This window comes from Nanorana parkeri, unplaced genomic scaffold, assembly GCF_000935625.1.
Source record: "Nanorana parkeri isolate BGI_ZX_2015 unplaced genomic scaffold, ASM93562v1 scaffold441, whole genome shotgun sequence".
NCBI lineage: Eukaryota > Metazoa > Chordata > Amphibia > Anura > Dicroglossidae > Nanorana > Nanorana parkeri.
In genome coordinates this window covers 68,724-92,036 of record NW_017306709.1, presented here as the reverse complement: position 1 = coordinate 92,036, position 23,313 = coordinate 68,724, and the positions used below count along the sequence as shown (strand labels likewise).

The 23,313-nt window shown below is 42.9% G+C and overlaps 1 protein-coding gene across 1 annotated transcript in view; it reads left to right on the top strand.

Annotated features, from left to right (window-relative positions):
- The first annotated feature begins 210 nt into the window (after positions 1-210).
- ELL2 (elongation factor for RNA polymerase II 2) overlaps positions 211-23,313 on the top strand; it is a 58,335-nt gene continuing 35,232 nt past the window's right edge. The window contains exon 1 of the mRNA XM_018560228.1: positions 211-423. Within this exon, the coding sequence (XP_018415730.1) occupies positions 292-423 (132 nt within the window). The 5' untranslated portion in view covers positions 211-291. The remainder of the gene's footprint in view (positions 424-23,313) is intronic.

The following is a 23,313-nucleotide window of genomic DNA, read 5'->3' as shown; positions in this document are numbered from 1 at the left end:
ACGTCATGAGCTCCCCTATCCTCGAAAGCCTACGTCATGACCGGCCACGCCCACCCCTGAACGTGATTACGCCTGTCCAGAAACGAAACAAAAAAAAAATCCCTCATCCCTTGCTATAAAGAGAAGCCTACTGCTTTGCGCCGCTAACCTAACTAAGAGGGCGGAGCTAAGCGATTAGCTAATCAGCGTCGTATGCCTCAGTTCGTGCACACTGTAGCAGGTTAGGTTGCGAGATACAAAACTCGCTGCTCGCCTCGGAGTCGGGAGGGGAAGAGGGAGTGAGTGAGGAAGATGGCGGCGCTTAGTGAGGAGGGGAGGTACGGGCTGTCCTGCGGGAGGGGGGCACAGGACAACCTCACCGTACTTCACGTTAAACTCACTGAGACCGCCGTCAGAGCCTTGGAGAACTACCAAAACACTAAGGTAAGCCGGGGCGAAGCAGCGGGGGACCCCTGACTGTTAACCATACTGGCTGTTATTGGGGTTACCAGATGTTTTTCTATGGAGGAATGTCACTGGGGCCATGTCACCTCCTTTCACTCATCACTCTGTCCCCGTATATTCGTCAGCTGTGCCAGGTCTCGCATGCAGGCTGACGTCCTATGGGGCTGGCTTAAGTTTTGAGGCATTGACCCATCATACACCCCCCTCCTTAATCTAAAGTGGATCAGTCCGTTAATGGGTTGCTTGTGAGGGCTTGGGCGAGGCCGTTGCGAGGGACGGGGTGTCCTGGGTTCCGGCAGGTGCTGAGGGAGCACCCTCTGAGGTGAACCAGCTGGTCCTTGGTCTCCCAGGTAATCTACACTGACCGCACACAGCCCGGGACTTCGTCACTACTCTTCATGTCACTGGGGGGGGCTCTAGCACAATGAAGACACACTCTTTACTTTATGGAGTGCTTTAAATGTCATAAGCTGGGAAAAACTGGGCTTTCAAGAAGTGAGGTTATCTGCAGGAGCCAAAGAGGGTGACAAATGATTGATGTGTTGCAGAGTTGTACAAATCCCAGGAGCCAGGTCCACAATGCTGCTTTATAATTACAGCTGGCACCTAACCTTGGGGGTTTTCCCAAGTTGTCGATGGTTCTAGATTGCTGAATAAAACTTGTTGGATTGGACTGACTGGATCCTGAATTCATATTAGTGTGTCCACCCCTTATATAAATCATTCCTTTAGATGACTGATCTCCATTTTGTACTTTTCCTCAGAGGTGACATGGACTGTAGACCCTGACTCCATATTGTACTTTCCTGATAGATTTTTTTTTGATTGCTACATGTGTGTAAATGTGCTGAGTAGGGCACGATAAGTGGAATATCCTGGGCGTTCTACTTGTAAGCTTTGCCTCATACCTGTATAGAAAAGCTGAGTAAGCTTCTATAAAAGCTCAGGCATACTCGTAATGCTGTGTTGTCAGTCTATCTCTAACCATCCCTCCCCCCACCACCACCACCAGCACCCTGTTTTGAGGGGGGCAGCTGGTTAAACGGCTTTTAATTATCTTCCCACCTCCCATGGCTGCATTCACTGGCCTTGTATCTGTTTTGGATTTTCTTTCTGCTGTGTTCTGGAACTTCACCCGGCGATGAAACAAGGGTACCTGTCAGAAAACTGGTGTCGGTTTCCCTAATTAAACGCCACGTTCATTCTCTTTATTGCGACAAACTGCAGCATTTTCGAGTGCAAAATAGATTCACATATTTTGTGGTGGTTTTCTGGCAGCTGCGATGTCTAAGCAGTGAGGCTTGGAAGGCAGCTTTGCTTATGTGGCAAGTGAATGTTTGGGTAGACTGGCCATTTTTTATTTAGTTTACATTGAATTTTGCTTTGTTTGGTGTTCTGTCCCATTTTTTTTTTTGTAATAGCAGCTTAGCTATATCTAGTAGAGTACAGAGTTCTTTACTTCCTCTCTGGTGCCAGCTGGTCTCAGAGTCATTCAGTAAACTGAGCCAAAGTCCTAGCTGAAAATGGGGGAGAGATCTGCTGAGCTGTCACTTTTCAGCTCTTCAGGCTTGGGCCTGTACAGCCTTTTATTCCTGCATTGCTTTAGAATACGGTACATTAATGATGCTGTCTATGTAGAAATGCACATAGATATGTGATGTATAGTACCAAGTTATTAAAGGAAGTTTGTAACTTACTTCCCCCCCCCCCAATTATTTTTTGGATTAATTTTTTTATTTTGTTTTACGCATAACACAATGTTTACTCGTTTTTTAAAACTTTAACCAAAAGTGCAAAGAATTCCAACAAAAAATCCTCCTGCACATGTATGTTAATACTAGATAAAAGTTCCCCAATAATTCTAGCTGTGTTGGCATTTTCCTGAGCAGAGTTTTCAAATATTGTGGCGATTTTAGCTTATGTACTTTAAGTTTATGCATATACAAGGCAAATCTGTCATTTTTTTGAGAAGCTTGCTTGTGTATTAAGATGGCCATACACCTTACATTTACCGTTCAATTTTCTGTATCCCATCATCGCACCCTCATTCAATTTCTGCACAAATAGCCCATCATGCACAGACCAATGTGGATTTCGATCATAGTTCGTCAGCAATACTAACTGGCAAAATTTCGTCTATCGACAGAACAGATTTTTGTTTGTGCATGTGCAGTGTTGTTTGCGATTTTTATTATGGAAACTCCACTAATCCTTTTTTTTTTTTCTTGGCCGTTTCCACGCAAGTTTTCTAGTCTGCCCATTCAACCAAATTTGGCCAGTTGTACAGTAACTGCTATCATGCACTTCCCATCAACTATTGTACCAAAAACGGATCACATTAGTTTTTCAAACAATTAGGCCTGGTTCACACCTGTACGTTTTGTAGCGCCTTCAACGCTCTACAAAACGCTCAAACATGAAAATTAGGGATGTCCCGATGCCACTTTTTCAGGCCCAAGTACATCCCCTCATGTACTTGCCGATACCAATTACCGATCCTTTTTCTTAAAGGGACAGGTGACTTTAAATGATCCATAGTACAACTACATGTTATGTACTATGGATCATGGTTTAACCTATTCATGTTAGCAGGGGAGAATTGTAACTCTATTGCTGGAGTGTAGTGGAGGTGTGTGCTGTATATATGTACTACATGATTGTTATCCTCCTATGTAATAGCAATAAGTGTAAAAAATAAAATATATATTTATATATGTCCCCCCACGTTTACGCACATAAATGTAAATATGCGTCCGGTGCACCAGCGCGCGGATATGGCAATTGCGCTACACGCGTTGCATATCACCGCAAACTTTTAGGGTCATCAATCACTGATAACACTAAACTGATGAGCGGTAAAAGCTTTTAAAGCGTCGCCTAAGGCCAATTTGGGGTATTATCGTTTTTTGAGGTTTCGCGCGCAATTTTAAGGCTTGACATTAGGGATGCACCGATACCACTTTTTTACGACCGAGTACCGATACTTTTGATCAAGTACTTGCCGATACCAATTACCGATACTTTTTCTTAAAGGAACAGGTCACATTTTTTTCTAAAGCAATACAAACTAATGATTTAAGGTCAGTTTCTTAATATTATGATTCATGAGATGACGTGGGAGCAGGATGCCGCCTTTCCGGCCTATCGGAATGCCGGCGCTGCTTCATTACACGGCTTCCGGATTTTCTAGCTTCCTGACCAATCGGGAAGCCAGGCAGAGCGTCATTACACGCTACCCGGCTTCCTGATTGGCCGGGAAATCGGCTCCATGCTCTCATCACAAGTGATGAGAGAGCATGGAGCCGTTTCCCGACCAATCAGGAAACAGGGCAGCGTGTAATGATGTGCAGCCCGGCTTCCTGATACAGGAAGTACTCGTGCTAGGTATCGGAGCATTTTGGCGAGTACGAGTACTCACCCAAATACTCGGTATCGGCACCGATACCGATACAATAACGGTGCATCCCTACTTGACATGTTTGGTGTCTTTTTACCCAATGTGACCCCGTCTTTTATATTTTAACAAAGTGGGTAATGTTTTATCATTTTATATAGGGGAAACTTTTTTTTACATTTTGGTAATTTTTCCATAATATAGTAAAAAATAAAAACCGCAGTGGTGATTAAATACCACCAAAAGAAATCTTGTCTCTATAAAATTCATTTCATTACAGCGTTGCATGACGGAATAAATGTCAAAGTACTGCAGCACTGAATACTGAAAAATGGCCTGGATGGGATGGGGGTTTAACACCACGGACTTCAACTGGCTAATGAAGCTGGGCGGTGTGTCATGACTTGCTGCCTGGCTTCCATATTAGCCAGGAGGCCGTCTCCATGCTCTCCTCACCAGGTGACAAAGCATGGACCCTGCTTTCTGGCCAATCAGGGAGCTGGGGGTGGGTAATGACTTGTTGCCTGGCTTCCTGCTTTGGTCAGCTTCCCGACCCATCGGGAAGCCGGGTGGCAAGTCATTACACGGCGCCCAGCTTCCTGATTGGCCGGAGAGCCGGCTCCAAGCTACCTCGCACCAAGTGATGATGGAGCCGGCTTCCCAGCCAATCCGGAAGCTGGGGGTTGAGTCATTGGCCGGGAAGGCAGCCACATGTCCCTGGTGACGAGAGCATGGAGCCAGCTTCCTGGCCAATCAGGAGTCCAGGCAGTTTGTATTGTCTCGCTGCCCAGCTTCCTGATACTGGAAGTTCCGGTATCAGGATAGGCGTTGGGAGCATTTGGATGAGGAATCACCCAAATACTTGGTATCTGTGCATCCCTATTAGAAACCCATGCACCTGCCCCCATGTGAAAGTGTTTGGCCTCACATTTTAGTGGCTTGGACATCAGCCCTGAATTATGGGGGTAGGGGGCGTTGTCATGTGTCTCCGTAGCCAGAAGTACGCAGCTTTTTGGTGCTGCTCAGGCAGCAGTAGGCGTAGTAAGACTTGGCACCCCTGCTGCATGGTGTGTGAAAGTAGTAAACTCTCAAACCCCCCCCCACCCCCCCATCGGACCAGACCATTTTTCAGTATTCAGCGCTGCAGTACTTTGACATTTATGCCGTCATGCATAATGTTTTGGGGGACAGTTTTCTTTTGATGGTATTTAATCACCACTGGGGTTTTTGTTTTACTATATAACAAAAAAGTTCCGAAAATTTGGAAGAAAAACAAACTTGTTTTCCCTACGTTGTTATAAAACATTTATCAGCAACCAATTTTTTGGTGAAATGGGGTCATGTCGGGTAAATAGACCAAACTATTTAAAATTGCGTGTGCCCGCGAAATTGCAAAATAACTACCATGCCTGAAATTGGCCCTAGACGACGCTTTAAAAGATTTTACCACTCATCAGTAGGGCTGCAACAACTAATCGACATAATCGATTATAATCAATGATTGAAAAAGTTGTCAACTTTTTAAATCATCGATTTAATCGGGTTCCGATTGGTTGGCCCTATTCACGGCTCCACGCACGCTGCGCGCCACACCTCCTCCCCACCTTACGCTCGCCGCTGCCAGTCCCGCCCGCATCCACGCTCCGCACCTCCTCCCCGCCTCACGCTCAACGCCCGCCCAAATCCACGATTGGCACAGGCACGCGGGGAGAAGTAGGGAGGAGTAGGTGTGGGTGGATGACAGACAGGCCCGATCTCAGAAACAAGTTGCTGGAAGACTGCTCAGGTAAGCCTGCACTCCCCCCCCCCACATGGTGCTCTATAATGTATTGCTGGGACTTCTTGTACTCCTATATAGCTGGTGGTATTCTGCATTGCGCTGTATAGAGGACTACAAATCAAGGAATAATACATTATACAGCGGAATACCACCAGCTATAGAGGACTAGAAACCCCAGCAATAGTACATTATACTGCGCAATGCAGAATACCGCCAGCTATAATGTACTATTGCTGGGATTTATTGTATTCCTCTATAGCTGGTGGTATTCTAAATTGTGCTGTATAATTTACTATTGCTGGGTTTTGGAGTCCTCTATAGCCGGTGTCATTCTTCATTGATTGCTGTATAATTTTACACTTTTCATTTTACTATATTGCACACCACACCACACTGTGCCGATCCGGTACCCGTGGGGGGGTGGGGTTGTAGAGCCTGGGATAACTACTGGCAAAGGGGGGGTTGCTGGTCGCACACCGAGAAAAAAAAATCACATACTTGTATGTCCACCCACCGGGAAGCGTCCGCCCGTAATTTGGCAAGGGGTTAAAGTAGTACTACAGTCTTCTTTTTTTTGCATGCATCTACTGCTAGCAAGCAGAAGATATATGCCCAAACATTTAAAAAAATACAAAAGTTAGCTAATATCTAAAAATGTACCTGTGTCTGAGTCGCTGGCTGCAGAACAGGGCATCTGATACACCAGGAAGTAAGACGTTCTGATTCTTCAAACATCAGTATCTCCCCAATACAGAGCAGATCTGCTCGGTGGGAGAGTGAAGTATTGACTCTTCTGACCTTAAAGCAACTGCTGCTAGAATAACTGTAGTTATTGCTCTGTTAGGGCTTGTTCACACCAATTGCAGTGCGTTCCAGAGCAGTAGCTTCTGGAACGCACCATCATCCCTCACAAAACGTCCCTCTTTCTTGGGGCGAGAGGGGGCGTGGCACCCACAGTGCGATCGGAAGATTCCACTGCAAACGCAAACAAATGCTGCTTACTCTATATTGTTTTTGCAGTACAACGGAACGCACCGCATTCGGTGTGAACAAGCCCTTATGTTTTCTGTTATGTCCGGTTACCACTTTCAGAGGAGATTACAAAAAAAGCTAAGCTTTGGTTTTTTTTTTCTGTATTAGATATTTATTTATTGATTATTGATCAATTAACTTAAAACTGCTAGCTACTTGCGCTCACTTATATAGTAGAGCTCTGATGGAAAAGTAGTGATTATGTTCTATAATGAACAAAGTATGCTTGGTGCAGGCTGCTCATGATGCTACGTTTACAGGTAACAATGGCTTGCTGCCCTTAAAGCATTTGCTATGGCCTTTTTTGCCTTTAAATGTGGTCACATGGTTAGCTTATAGAGGCAAAGTACGTGCCTGGGCTCTCGCTTGACAGGATTAATCACTGCTGCCTGCCTTGATTAGGGAGGCTTTATAGAGTAGAAAAGAGACCTTAGAGGCTTAATGCCCCAAAAAATCCCACACAGGAAACTGCTTACTGTGCAATTCTTTTTTTTTTTTTTTTCTATAAAAGGGATCTACTGTTTCTGCTATGAGGTGTTGCTCTAAACGTCGACTGAAATGTGTGCAGGTTTTTTTTCTGCCTGGTTGCAGGAAATTTTATACAAAAAGGAGCCCAACTTCAGTATTAACACTGAAATTATCTTATTCAGGGACCCAAGCTAGTTATCAAATTCTATGCAAGTCTGCCATATCCAGACTGATATCTTGCCCCAGGATGTGTGAGACTTTCTCATTGTTTGCACAGCTCTAGTAATGTGGCTGATTTTAGGCTCCCCTCTGTACAATGATAAAATACACCCTGAACTAGTTCTGCATTCTTGCAATAGCTTTAAGATTGTTTAACAGGGTTTAGCAGCATGAACGGCAAACTTGTACAAAGCATACACAAAGCTTTTGGCAAGCTTTGTTGAAGTAACGTTCAGCTCCAGTTTGAGAATGTTAAACCCAAATCCTAATAGGAGTGCTGACTGTCATATTAAACTATCAGCTAGCAGGCTTTCAACAAGCTTTAAGTAGTGCTAACGGTTTCTGAAGCCTGCTAACAGCATCTTTTTAAGTGGCACTCAAAGTTTAACTCCAGGTAGATCTAGAATATATGAAAGAGCTGCATTCATTTGAGTCGATTATAACGTGTCACTTTAAGCCTATAAAGAAAAGGGAATATACTTGTCCAGTTGCCCCTTTATTGAAAGGCCTCCACATCTCTGCTCCCCAGTTGCTGCAAGTAACTGTAAGCTGTCAGGCAAGTGGTTTTCCTGCTGGCGAATACCTTTTGTAGTATAGCTGGGGGAGCGGCGGTGGCTGGTGGGGTTGCAAGTATTCTACACATCCAGAAGTTTAGAATTTATGCAGATGCTTGGGAGCAGAGAAGTGGCATCCAGAAATGTAAGTGTTTCCTCTTCCTTTACGGGTGACCTAATGGGTAAAAGTGAGCCTTCAATGGCTGGGTCACTTTAATAAATAATTAAAAGGTTATTAAACCCTCATATATTTTTGCATATATCTACTGCTAGCAAGCAGTAGATATATGCAAAACAATTTAAAAAAAAAAACTTTTTGAAAGAGAATACTTGTGTCTGCGCCGCGCGCTCCCGGCCGAACATCTGAAAATTTATCTGGCAGCTGCAAAGGATCTTGGGGTGGATGTGTGCGCAGTTTAGATGTTCGGCCGGGAGATGAGGAGAGACACAAGGTAAGTCTATGGAGCAGTGTGCACCCTCACAGACAATGTTATGGTTTGGTTTGGCAACAGCCTCTTGCAGTCCTTGTAGTAGTGCTTGGAGGGAGAAGCAGCACAAGGAGCCTATCGGGGTTATAGGCGACAGTCGGCTTTACAAGTTTAAACAGAGTTTTTGCCGCTGGGAGTCTGTTTAAACAGCCCCGATGCTGGCGACGTACACTGTACGTCGTCAGTCACGAAGGGGTTAAAGGGGGAAAAATAAAAACCTTATAATAATGTGGTTGCATAAGTATGCACACCCTTAACTTAATACTTTGTTAGCACCTTTTGATTTTATGACCACCTTCAGTCTTTTGGGGTAGGAGGCTTATCAGCATGGCATAGCACGGCACACCTTGCCTTGGAAATCTCAGAAGTCGGATTGTGAGGGTATCTCCAGGTCACCCCACAGATTTTCAATTAGATTCAGGTCTGGGATCTCGCTGGTCCATTCCAAACTTCGATCTTCTTGTGAAGCCATTCTTTTGATGACTTGATGTATGCTTTGGGTCGTTGTTGCCTTAGAATTTTCAGGTTTGTGACAGGGCCTCTTTAATGGCTTCAACAAAACTGTTTCAATCTTGCAGAAAACTTTGCAAATGCTTTGCAGAACCTTGCTTATGTATGCCAAAGCCCATGTAAACAAGTCAGAAAAATTTCAGGTAATTCTAGGAACTTTCCAGTATCGCCTGTTTATTGGCATGCAAAACATTCAGAAAACACATGTCCTATACTACCCTCCTCCCCTGCGAAGGGGCTACATCACTCCCTGTATGGGATTTTCACTGCTGACCTATTGCTGTATTTTACCAGCTTATACCACCATAACGAAATGTTATTGGAAGGCTGCTTGTTGGTTACACGGCACTTAGGGCAGCTTGTTGTCGGTTGTGCAGCACGTCTTCCTTAGCGTGCAGGTTGGCTTAGTGACCCGTTGTGCAATTCCCTCTTTGTTCTTCTTGGTTCTTGTTTACACACAGTCAGCTGGGACTTGGGGGAAGAATTTCTGAAGAGTGATTCACTTCACATAAAAAGCATGAATTCAAGCAGTCTGAAGGTTCCTACACTGTCTAAATTGTCAGTGCTTCCAAAGAAATCTTACACTGCTCACATTTTCCCACTTCATGCAGACAGCTTGGATTACATTCACAAAATAGGGACATTGTCTTTGGGAGATGGATCACGTTTTTCTCCCCCTTCTGGTTCATTTTACTGGACAGAGCGTTCCTGAGGTGTGTAACTTGTCAGAATGATCACTCTGGAATAACTAGATCTAGTTTTCAAAATTGTACTTTCTCCATGAGCTTGTGTTCTTCTGTGGTTCTGACCCATATGTAATTCTGTTTTAGTGTCAACAATATTTAATCTCTGGGCAAACCACTAGTGCCAGTTCAAATACCTAAAATTATGCTTGTCTGGTGGTGGTTTTTTTTTTTTGTGATGGTTAATGACTCTATTCTGAAAACACTGCAACTGTGGTAAAGTAAAAAAATCCTAAAATGTGCTTTGAGTTCTCTGCAGGCTACTACAACCTTAGTGCAGACAGTACCTCACATGGCCCCACAGTTCCTGTAATGCCAGTTATATTTTAAGGCAGGTTTTAATTTGTGTTATTGTGTCTGTGTTGCTTTTTAAAGATTTTTTTCCCTCATTTTTGTCTGGTGACACCATGACAAGGGACAGTAAGGCCAGGTTCAGACTTATGTCATGTAATTGTGCTTGATTAGTGTGCAGAAGGCAGACCTATGATCTAGATTCCTGCTTAAAGGTTTGCTGCCTGGTGTTAACACATCTTCCTTAATGCAGATCTAAGTAGTGAGCAGTCGGCAAATCTGGTATCGTCCATTTAATGTCAGGCCTCTCCTCCCTCAGGGCCCATACCTTGGCATCCTGATGTGTTGCATTAATGCACATGTTACTACACCTTTTTTTTATATTATTGTATGGGGCAGGCCATACATATATAATACATATATGTCACATGTTGCTTCATACTTTTTAGGTAAATGCTATAGTTTCATTCAAGAGCAGGCTTAATTTAGGAAAATAAACTGCTCTAGATGTTGTAGTCCAGAAATATAAGTGGGCTTCAATCATTTCACTGCTCTGTGCTGCTTCCCACTTCACGCTTCATGTGGCTGTTCCAGTTTTGCTGTGTCACATGCATCTTACATCCTTCAAAGTTTTTATATTAGCAACCTTAAGTGTGTATCTTCTAAATGCGCAGGATCTATTGAATGCAAATTGCTTAAACAAAGGATAAAATACACTTAAATATTTTAGTGCACAGAACTGTAAATGGACTATTCAGTGCTATACTAAATGTTCCTAGACCCGTAAGGTGTCTGGCAGAGGGACTGCCTACATTACGTATGGTGTCCTAATATGTGTATTTGGGTTTGTATGTGGTTTGTTTTTGTTTTTTACTTTCTTGGATTCTCTTCCTTCCCAATTCATTTTGTTGTGCCCCCCCTTATTTAATTTTATAACCTATTATAATGGAACGAACAAACTGCCTGGTGAACATGAACAAGGTGTGACAAGTTGACTTTAGTGAATAACCATGCAAGACCCCAATGTTCATAAAGGGTGAAGAGTTTGTCAGGAGAAGTGAACAATCTAGCACAGGGGTGCCCATTAGGTAGATCGTGATCTACCAGTAGCTCTCAAAGCTGATGCTGGTAGATCACGAAGGGTGTGAATGGCGGCCCCTTTATTCCATTTTGGTATATTTAGCTGTGTACACATGATTACCTATTAGCCTGAGTCTGCTGAGCCAAGCTCCCTGTCACCTTTCTGGTGGTTGAATTGCTATGTATTACCTCAAAGAATATTAGTTTACACAGCCTGTTGCACTACACTGTTTGCAAAATACAGCCAAGGGAGAGACAGCCAAGGGAGAGACAGCCAAGGGAGAGACAGCCAAGGGAGAGACAGCCAAGGGAGAGACAGCCAAGGGAGAGACAGCCAAGGGAGAGACAGCTGTCAGGAGAAGTGAACAATCTAGCACAGGGGTGCCCATTAGGTAGATCGTGATCTACCAGTAGCTCTCAAAGCTGATGCTGGTAGATCACGAAGGGTGTGAATGGCGGCCCCTTTATTCCATTTTGGTATATTTAGCTGTGTACACATGATTACCTATTAGCCTGAGTCTGCTGAGCCAAGCTCCCTGTCACCTTTCTGGTGGTTGAATTGCTATGTATTACCTCAAAGAATATTAGTTTACACAGCCTGTTGCACTACACTGTTTGCAAAATACAGCCAAGGGAGAGACAGCCAAGGGAGAGACAGCCAAGGGAGAGACAGCCAAGGGAGAGACAGCCAAGGGAGAGACAGCCAAGGGAGAGACAAAAGATACAGCAAGGAGAAAGCCAGGAGAGAGTTTTTTTTCCCCCCGTTGGAGGCTCTTATGTAGCTCGTCATTTGAAAAGTAGATCTTCACACAATTGTGGCACCCCTGATCTAGAACAATATAGCTGAACTGGAACGTGAGTTGAATTAGAGAATTTTTCCAAATCAGATATTTTTGGCCTATCATTGTTCTCTTCTTCTCCAAACTCTTCACCTTTTTTTTTTTTTTAATCCTGTTAGTCATTGGTCTCGGTTAGCCCTAGCAACTGGTGCTGCCAGAAGTGAGCACTTTCAGGACTGATGCTGCATAAACTACTTTGTACCAGGCACTATTAGGTTCATTCAAAGGCACAATAGGAGCAGTAAGCAGAGGGCTTGTGGTATTTGTTTTTGCTGCTTGCCACTGAGTGATGAGACCAGCAACAGAATCCGACACCAGTCTTGGGGGAGAATTGAACTGATACTATATCATGAGGCTACAATGAAAGTGTTAATCTGGAAATTATTTTTTTGGTTAACTGTAATTGTTAGAGGGAAATATTTCCTTTTTGTTCAATTGTAAATTTGTACTGTGACTCTGGTTTTTTTTTTTTTTTGTGTGTGAGGAAGTGAGGTCAGGGGGTAGATGTGATTGCTGGGTTGTGGGTTCAGTGCAGATACTGAATGTGGTGATTATGTGCACAGCTGTCACTTTTAGCTACTGGCAGTGTGGAAGATCTCTAATTGGGAAGGGGAGAGGCATTTTGCTTTTCAACTGAACTGGTCACTTTGTTTCATAGGTACACTTCTTCAGGCACAGTTTAATTCTTTATTAAAACCGGTTTTGCTCCTTCCGTCATGTTGGGTTTTCAAAATACTGCTTTCTTCTACGTAGTTGGGAGTTTTTATATGAGGGTAGAGGAAGAACTCTCATGGCTTTAAACATCCTGCTATGCCATGCTGCTTATGGTTAGAACTAATGATTTTTCCCAGCGATAATGAAATATTCTATATGAATGTTATGTTCATCAGTCAGGAGATAGAGCAGTGATCTGATTTTCAGGCCTTCCTTTGTGGGAGAGAAAATGCTGTTTACAAAGCTAAAAAGCTCAAGCTGAAATGTAAACACAAGTGAATGAGAGAGTGGTTCATTCCCTCATTGGATGGCAGCATTGGAGGTTTTAGTCAGCTAAAAGGGAGCTGAAAAGCGGACAGCTGCTGCTTTGCTAATGTCTCTAGATAAACCATAGTGCAGTGAGAATCCTTTTTTTTTTTTTTTCTTTTTTTTACAAATCGATATTTTAAGCAATGATATTGTGTGTGTGTGTACACTTAAACGCGATCTTTCCTAACATAAAAGGAACGTTGTCCTTTTGAAGCAGAGGGAACCGAATTGATGCAACTTTGTTAATGTTTTGTGTGGTGGGTTTTGTTTTTTTGGGGGGTTTTTTTGCAGGCAGTGTAAGTACCTGAATTTGACATGGTATCCTTCCCATGCACTCCACTGTACAAAAGTGCTCAATAGGCCAATCAGTTGTGCTTACAGTGCATATGTGTGGATACGTTACATGAGCTAATCAGCCTGCTGCTTCTCAGTTCACTGTCTAGTCTCAGGCTGGGTGAGTCTCCTCAAATATGGAGGCATCCCCTCTGATATCACCAGAACTGGTGTTGCCATTTGAAGATCCTACTAGTTACAGGACACTTGGGATGACATCCCTGGTCACACCATCTTGTAGCAGGGACGCGTGTAACTGTGACATGCATTTGTGGGTGTTTGTTTCTTGCACTTGGTGCACATTTCCCATTTATTTTCTGGCAAACGCAGAAAAAGTTGCTCATGTAGCAAAATCTGCTACATGCATTCTCACACGAACAAGTGGGAAACCATGCGTTTGCCTGCTGTTTTGGGGGGCTATTAACATAATGGCCTAATGAGTATTGCAGGTTTTGGGTGTGTTCCGCTAAGGCATGGCAAAATGCGTTTTTTCCCTGAGTTTTGCGGGTTCAGCATGCATTTGGCACACTTTTACCTGTATGAAAACGTGAACAAATGAAGATGTGCGTTTTGATTGGCAGCTGACGAAACTGAGGTCAATTGACAAACACTTCCATTGAAGTCTATAGAACAAAAACAAGCTTGAAAAGAAGCTTGCATACTTTTTTTTTTTTCGGCGTTTAGTGGTTTCTTGCTGGCGTTTTGCTGCTCGGGTGTAAACAGGGGCCATTGAAAATCATGGTATTTCTTGTATTGGGTGTTTAAAAGCACTTTTCCTACTGCTCCTTAGGCACATGATTATTCTAAATGTGATAATTGGCTCCAAGCTTATAAAGGCTTTTGTAAGATGTTTCTACCTAGATTTAAGTAGAGCCTTGTACTGTTTTTTTTTTTTTGATTTCTCAATTCACATGAAGTGGCAGGTTTGTAAATCCACGCACAAGTGAAACAGCAGCTTCAGATATACAGCCAGCACTAGAGCTTATTTATCTTCTCTTCAGAGGTCTTACGTCACTAGCTCCTAGCAATGCTGCTTTTGTTCATGCCCTCCGGTGGATCTGTTCAGGAAATCCAGATGGTCTTTTCTCCAGTATGTCTTTATAAATATTAAGCAATGCTAAATGTCAGTAACTTGATACATGAACCTTAGCAATCATACGCATGCATTTTCCTCTACTGCCATAGCTATGTGTGAGAGCAAACATGGGCATCTTTCCATGCAGCTTATCACTTGTACAAATAAGAACAAGGCCATTCCTCCATGAGCATTGGCTTAAAGCGAAACTCTGCTTCTGTTAAAGGTGACAAAATACGCTTCAGGTAAATTATAATATGGGCATATTTTTAGCAAACAACATTGTGGAGTCTGACCCTGCTTCTGTTCTCTAGTTACCGAGACAGACCAATGCAGTATAATATCCTAAACTGAATGCCCAGTGGGAGGTTCAGACTGATATCATTACAGGAGTCTGTTGTAGTCGGAGACATCCCTGACATTGATTTGGCAATCTAAAAAAGATGTCTGACAGAGCACAGTCCCTTTTTGTCATGGTGTGTTAAAGCGACACAAAACCCTCAGCTTTTTTTCTCCTTGTACAAATCTACACAATGATCATTCTCCAAAGCCACATTTATTTATGTTTTAAAATAAAGTCTTACTATTTTAATCCCTTTAAAAAGTCTGCTGTGCTCGCTCCCATGGCTCTTCTCTCCTCTGACACTTCCTGTCCCATAGGAAGAGGCGTGCACGTTGATTCTGGTCACGTGCACGTTGATTCTGGTCATGTGCACATCTTTCTTTGACTACAACTCTCATGAGACAGAATCCTCTCTCACTGCACACAGCTGCCTCCCCCTCATCACTATACACACTGTGACAGTGTCACTGCTTGTAATCTCTTCTGCAATGCTCTGAATTACCAAAACTACTTACAACCGCTTTACAACAAACATCAGGTTTACAACAATCTACACAGAAACACTTTATTTCAAATGTAGGAGCCGTATCCTCTGTGACTAGATTCACCATGTGAGCTGAGACTCTGATGAAAGTATGAGGCTGTTGACAGCTCACTCCTCCCCCCTACACTCGCTCCTTAGTAAGCCAGGAGGAGAGGAATCACAGATCATATGTAAAGGTGCCCATACACCTTACAATTATCTGCAGATTTTCTGTGGTCAGATGGAAAAAGTGCACAGTTAAGTGTAGATGGAGGAATCTATTGCACCTTTTTCCATCTGACCACGGAATATTTGCAGATGAATTGTAAGGTGCATGGCCAGCTTTAGTGTGGGAGAGCTGAAGAAATCCCAGCTCCTTGCAGATGGAGAAGAAAAGTAGCCACCCTCTGGCAGCAAGTTGTGGCTGGAGAAAAATAAAACAGATTTGAGCTTATTTAGAGCTGAGGCTAGGTTCACACTAGGGTGATTCGTGACCCCAGGGTAATTGTGCACGGAATCGCGTGCCCGCACCATCACGCACATTTTCTAATGCAACCCCAAAAATTCAGTTTCCCGCCGCAATACCGCCTGTGCAAGTGTGCATGATCGCAGTTGAAAAAAACTGCATGGTGCGTGTTGCAGAAGAAGGTACATGTTTGTACATTTGTCCATAGGTGGCGCTTTAAAAGCTTATCCATGAAGATGGACCTAGAATTATTGCCCTCACTCCAGCAGTGGGAATCTATCATTCACTCAGCCCTCGATTCACAGAACACATTGCATTCAGTGATCAGTGGTTTGTGATCACTTCTTCATCTATAGAGCCAGCATGGCTCTAAGGATTGGGGTAAAAGTACATTTTGACTCTACTTTAACCAGCAAGACATAGGACTTGCTGCATTAGAGGTAAATATGCCAGATTTATGGGCAGTCTGTGAAGTTTGTGGAATAATTGAAAATCAAGTCTGTCTTTTAGCAGGATAAGGGCGTGTTTTTTTTTTTTTTTTTTTAATGTGATATGAGCTGTTCAGAGCATTTTTGCCAAATTTCCCATATCTATTGTACAATAGTACTGGCTTATCTGTATTGTGTTAGTGAAGGGTGAGGCCTTTCTCCTGAGGTTCTATGTAGCCAACAGTTTATACCTTTTTAATAATTTGTCTGTTTATGGTTTTGCATTTGAGTTTCTATACAATGAAGATTCTACAGCTGTGCTAATAAGTCTTATGCAAGAGCTGCCTGCATGTTTAAAGAATATTGGTTGGGACTTAAGGTGCCCATACACCTTACGATTATCGGACGAAACTTTTCGTCCGATGATCGAACTGTCGTACGATTTTCGTACGACGGCCCCATCCTGCCCCGATTATCGCAAGGTTCAATCAGCGGTAGTTAGAAAAAAACACCTGGACGACTTGCGGTAATTGACCGCAATTATTTTCGTTTGCGCATGCACAGTGTTAATCGTACGACTTTTGACGGACGGAAACGCCACCAACCATGCGAACATCGTACGATCAACCAAAGTTTTCAAACATGCTTGACCGTCAAAAGTCATACGATTGTACAGTACTATCGGTCGGGCACTCTATTCACACGTTACGATTGTCGTACGAAAAGTCGATCGCATACGATTATCGTACGATAATCGTAAGGTGTATGGGCACCTTTAGGAGTCTGTGTGGTAGAGCTGCAGCTAACGATTATTTTCAAAATCGATTAGTTAGCCGATTAAGTTCGATTTAATCGGATAAAATACATTTTAAAAAATGGCTCCAGTGATGGACTACTAGTTTGTATTGAGATTGTAGTCCATCACAGGAGCAAGCTTGGAGCTTTGGAAGTAAAAAAAAAAAAAAGCATGGTGTTTATACAGTGAAAAAAGTGTAAAATTATAGAGCAATGAATGCAGAATACCACCAGCTATAGAGGAATACAACAAATCCCAGCAATAGTACATTATAGCTGTTGGTATTCTGCATTGCCGCTGTGTAATGTACTATTGCTGGGGTTTCTAGTCCTCTATAGCTGGTGGTATTGCGCTGTATAATGTATTGTAGAGCTGCAGCTAACGATTATTTTCAAAATCGATTAGTTGGCCGATTTATTAAGTTCGATTAATCGGATAAACAATAAAATACATTTTAAAACATGGCTCCAGTGATGGGACTACTAGTTTGTATTGAGATTGCAGTCCATCACAGGAGCAAGCTTCGAGTGGTGGAAGTAAAAAAGAAAACAAATAGTGTGGTGTGCAATATAGTGAAATGGAAAGTGTAAAATTATACAGCAATGAATGGCACCGGCTATAGAGGACTACAAATCCCAGCTATAATACATTATACAGCACAATGCAGAATACCACCAGCTATAGAGGAATACAACAAATCCCAGCAATAGTACATTATAGCTGGTGGTATTCTGCATTGCGCTGTATAATGTACTGTTGCTGGGTTTTGTAGTCCTCTATAGCTGGTGGTATTCGGCATTGCACCACTGTATAATGTACTATTGCTGGGATTTGTTGTACTCCTCTATAGCTGGTGGAATTCCGCATGACGCTGTATAATGTATTATTGCTGGGATTTGTAGTCCTCTACACAGCGCAGTGCAGAATATCACCAACTATAGAAGAGTACAACAAATCCCAGCAATACATTATACATACAGTGTATGATGTATTGCTGGGATTTGTATTCCTATGTATAATATACAGCACAATGTACCATCAGCTATAGAGGACTACAAATCCCAGCAATACATTATAGAGCACCATGTGGGGGAAGTGCGGGCTTACAGGAGCAGTCTTCCAGCAACTTGCTTCTGAGATCGGGCCTGTCTATCGGTGGCTATCATCCCCCACACCTGCTCCTCCTTCTCCCCGCGTCCCTGTGCGGATCATGGATGCGGGCGGGGAGGAGGTGCGGCGTGTGGATGCGGGTGGGGAGGAGGTGCTGCGCACAGTGTGTGTGTGTGGAGCTGTGAACAGGGCCAACTAATTGGAAGCCGATTAATCGATGATTGAAAAAGTTGACAACTTTTTCAATCGATTCGTTGTTGCAGCCCTATCTGTGTGGCTGTAAAATGGTACAAACCAACTGATCTTGCCAAGGTGGTCCACAAGGTTTCCATTTTACTTTGAGATGTAACCTTCATTATAGAGATTTAACGCTGCTAGTTCAGTACTTGCTGATTGTCAGATGTTGGTATTCCTGTTTCCACAAGCTGCTTTATCAGGCCTTATGTACACAGATGTCAAAATAGTTACGTCCAGATACATTTGGAGCTCATCTCTAAACACATCTGGAAGCATGTAATGCACACTAGATGTTCATCAGCGTCACAGTGCATTCCGTCTAGCTGCGTTTATACAAACCACCAGGAACAGTTTAGCTCCGTTTTATGCAGCTAAATGTATAAACACAAGTACAGTAATACATTGGTTTACAAGTAACTTGGTTTGAGAGCGTTTTGCCAGACAAGCAAACATTTCTGAAAAATGTTGCCTTGATATACAAGCAATGTCTTGCAATAAGAGCAACATTTTGTAGAAAAGCGCCACCCGAATAAGGCTGTAGCAGTGCGAGCGATGAGTCTGTTTAACGACAACACAATGTCACATTGGATAAATTCCTTGTTCAGGTTTCACGAAATGAAAAAGATTCTATTGAGTCAAGAGATAGCAGTGATTCCGTTAGTGATAGTGAAAGTCGTCCTACACATTAATTCTCCTCTCTCGTCCCCCTCACACCAGCCACGAAGGTACCGGTATTTGGTTTATTTTTCTTTATATTTTATATAGTATTATATTACAGTACAGTATTGTAATAATTTTTATATGAATATTTTTGGCTTGTGGAACAAATCATCTGAATTTCCATTATTTCCTATGCGGAAGTTCGCTTTGATATACAAGTGCTTTGGATTACAAGTATGCTTCTGGAACGAATTATGCTCTTAAACCAAGGTATTACTGTACAGTTTAAACGCAGGAGAGCTTGTTTGCCTATATTTCCTAGAATATATATCTTCTGTTTTTATGCAGGAGTCCTGTGTGCATGGGTCTTCCATAGGATAACACCACACCCCTAAATTCCATAATCCATATCCACTAAAAATGGGGCTTTTTAGGTGGCTTTAAGAAATACAAAGGAGTATAGCTAACTGTATGATCACTTAGGTCATCTATATAGTAAAACTTCTTCTTTTTAATAGGGTTAATTCATGATCAACATACAAATAAAAGAAAACATGTCATACTACTCCTTAAAATCATGATAATGATAGATGTAGACGGCATAGAACCTCCCTGGAACCCGTACAGATGTGTAGTATACACAATACCGATCCATCATCTTAACCTCATTTTCCCTATAGCAATAATTACATCACATTCATCCATAATTCTGTACTTTGTCCATTCTTCCTGTTTCGCCGAAGCTTCATCAGGTTAAAGAGGTAGCCTGTAGAGTCTGTGGATATAATACCCTGTTTCCCCAAAAATAAGACCTACCCTGAAAATAAGACCCAGTACTATATTTGGGAATAGCTAAAATATAAGACCTACCCCGAAAATAAGACCTAATTGTGACCATTCCTAGGGCCGGTGGTGGCATAAGGGGAAACTTGAAGAGCCGCGGGAGAGGCAGGAGAGAATCTGGTGCCAACAAAGCCAGTGCTAGAGGAAGCGAGGCGGCACCGGAGTTTCTCTGTTCAGCCAAGAAGCATAGAAGGTAGGGAGAATCCAAGGGCGTCAGAGCAAGGAAAATCATGTGCCTGTCCTTTCAACCTATAAAAGTCTCTACCAGATGTATGTTCCTAAAAATACAAAGTAACACACCTTACCAAGCTAGTAGCTCTCTCAAACTTAGATGAATCAATAGGTATTGAATGCAACCTATATTTCAGGACAATTAGCCTTAACAAGAGTTACTTACAATTTTTTAATCCACATCAACTAAAAATTGGGCTTTTAATGACGGGGTATGTTCACACAATGCCCAGAGTAGATCTGCAAGTGCAGTGCATTTTTTGCTGCTTTTTTTCGTTGCCTAAAATGGGCTTTCATGTGCGTTCCAGTGCATTTGTATGAGTCTTTGCTGCATTTCCATGCGTTCCAATGCATTCCAGACCAGAGAACATGAGGCAGGCATGTACAGGCTTAACCAACTCGTAGTTTGTTCCACAGACTAATAATCACTTTGCTAGTATGTTGTAACGCAAGAGAAGGTTCTTCTGCGTCTACTCAGGCAGCAGTGCAACAGACTTTACTTTGTAGAAGTGCTTTGTGTGCTTTGGTAATCCTGTTTAGGCGTTTACCTTACTGTAAAGATGTGGCCTAGGTAACAAAGGTTTGCTGTTCACAAACTGTATTGATCTGCAGTTCAAATCTTCCTAATTTGTAAATATAACTAGTCTGTGCATTGAACAATGTCTCTATGCTCTTTTCATGGTTTATGGGGTTTTGTAATGTGTTCCCCTAGCAGGAAAGAACTGTACTCATGGCTGTGAATTTACTTTAGAAGGGATGTAGTGAAGCTGCTGATTGAACTGTCATGTTTAAAAGGTCAGGTAGGAGATGTGCTGGAGATCAGGTTACTAGCAGGCAGGTTCAGACTCCGCTTTTCCATTCAGCCGAACAGTTAGGACAACGTATTATAAAGCAGTGTGCAATTATCTTTTGATGCTTGTAAAGCGGATTACAGCTCTGCAGAACATTCTGAGTAACTCTCCATTTTCCAGCACGATGGTGTAGGGAGTGCCAGGGTTACCTTTCCAGGGAGCAGGTAAAGTTTTATACAGTGAAAGGATCCATTACAAGATGTTAAAGAGCATCTTATTCCTCATGCCTAGCATTATGTACACAGATGTCAAAATGGATGCCTTTTTTTCCATAAATTTTGGGATTCTTTCGTCACATCCTGAAAATGTTGCTCTGAATGGAAATACGAGGTCTGGCATACATAATGGAGTAAGCAGTCCATGACATCAAAATATATGGTGTATTTTGATACTCGGTCCTGTAGTAGTTAGCACTTCTCTCTCCCCCTCTGCTCCAGTTGTGCTATGTTCCTTTGTGTCCTCGCGTCTAATGCAAATTAATGGACGGACGGCACTAGACGTGATGACGTCAGCGGGGACCGATGTAGCAACTAGGTGGTATCGAGGATCCAGTGGGTGTATTAATTTTGAGCCTCCCGGCCAAAATGAGCAGTTAACCATTGCAGTGTGGGGGTAGCCCTACTACAAGGTTAACTCCTTTTTTTTTTTTTTTTTTAAGATTCCTGGAGTTCCTCTTTAAGAGTGTTTAATTTTGGTTTCTCATAGAATTCCATTGAATAGGCTTTGTCCTTTTTAAAAAAAAAAAAGAAAAACCCCAAGAAAAAACCCCCACAGCAGATACTGGCCCAGATCCTGCTGGAGCATGTCCATGTCTTTACTGTTGTCTAGTGCTGCAACCAATCAGTGAGAAAAGTGGTCAACCGTTCTCATCGATTTTAGTTGGTTTGGGTCTCCTAGTTCTCTCCTTTTTACGCTGGGAGCCAGTGTTTTATTGGCTCTCTCCCCTCCAATCCCTGTTTGCTCCTAGAGGTCAAAAAGGACACAGACCTCTGCAGCACGGTGCCCCAGCGTTAAGGGGAGCACAACCCCATGCCCCCATATTGGCTATGCAGCTTTCTCCTCTACGCTGGCTGGAAGCATGCTGCGCGGTCTGTTGTATCCCCTCCGATCCCGCTACTCTCCCCCCCCCCCCCCCCCCCCCCCCCCCCCCCCCCCATCGGCAGCAGGAAGGCAAAACTGATCCACCTGCCGGCACCCAGTGGGGAGGAGAAAGGTCAGGAGGCCGGGCAGTGCGGGGAGGAGAGCTGCAGGATGATTAGCAAATATGTGAAATTTGCTGATCATTTCCCTCTAATATTCAAACATTGCACTGATCACTACGATGTTTGTAAATAATTGAGTACAGATACTGTGTCCCCGATTTATGAACGGGAAGTGCTCTGAGTGCTTTCTGTTCATTGAGTGCTGAAGCTGCAAAAAAAGATTGAGGACTCTGCCGTCCTTCTTCCTTTTAAAATAAAAAAGGGGGAAATATCAGGGGTCTGTTTAGACCCCTGATATTTCCCCAAAGACCCTAACTGTAAAGTAAATTGGTTAAAGAAAAAATTAAAATAATTGAAAAGTTTAAAGAAATAAAGCCGCCCTCCCCAATTATTAAAAAAACTGACTGATGGTCACTGATCTCTGCAGGGAGATGATCGGAAACTGAGCGAGCAGCAGGATGCGTTCGCTCATTTCCCGATCTATAAAGTTGATGTGTGACAGGTTCATTGATACATGTCTGCTCGAACTATGAGGATGAGTGAAAATCACTCGCCTCATAGTTCTGCTTTTAATCTCTACATTTTCTTTAACTAAACTAAGTTTGTTTTTGGTTTTTTTTGTTTGTTTTTTTAAGTACCCCTTGGGGTCCATGTACCAGTCCATGGCTTTTTATAGAAAATGGGACATGGGCATTAGCCATGTCCCTTTAACATTGACATTTAACAGCTGGCCATAGTCAGAAGATGTTAGTGGAACCTTTTCAACTGATCTCATGTCCAATTAGTTGTTTGCTAAATCTTTTAGGGCTCATCGACACTATTATGTTGCGGTTACCACAGGCAATGAATGTGACATACGTTGGTGCAGTGCCATGCTGTTCATTCTGACAGACCTGTGTGGCAGTGCCATGGCCATAACGCAAGATGTTTAATACTGTATGCTAATGCACTGCAGTCGTGTGAATAGGCCCAGAGGTTGCCCAGCTGGTTCTCATGGTGTATATTGATCGTAAAGCTCAATTGAGGTTTTTGAAATAGTACAATGTCTGATATACAAACCTTCTTTTCCGGTTGAACACTGTCTTTAATATAAATGCTCAGTACAATAGACCTCATGCTATGACCTCGCTGTTTGTTGCACTTTGTAATGTAACAGACCTAGCAGATATACCGTTTTTTTTCCCCCTCAGCGCGAAGTATGCGTGAGGTGTTTGTGTGGAGGATTATGGCTGTGACTTGCTGTCATGGGAGGGCAGGAAGCGCTCTTCCAGTAACAGAAAAACATATATCTTAAAGCATATCTAACACCCCCCCCCCCCCCCCCCGACACACCACGCAGCCAAAGACCCA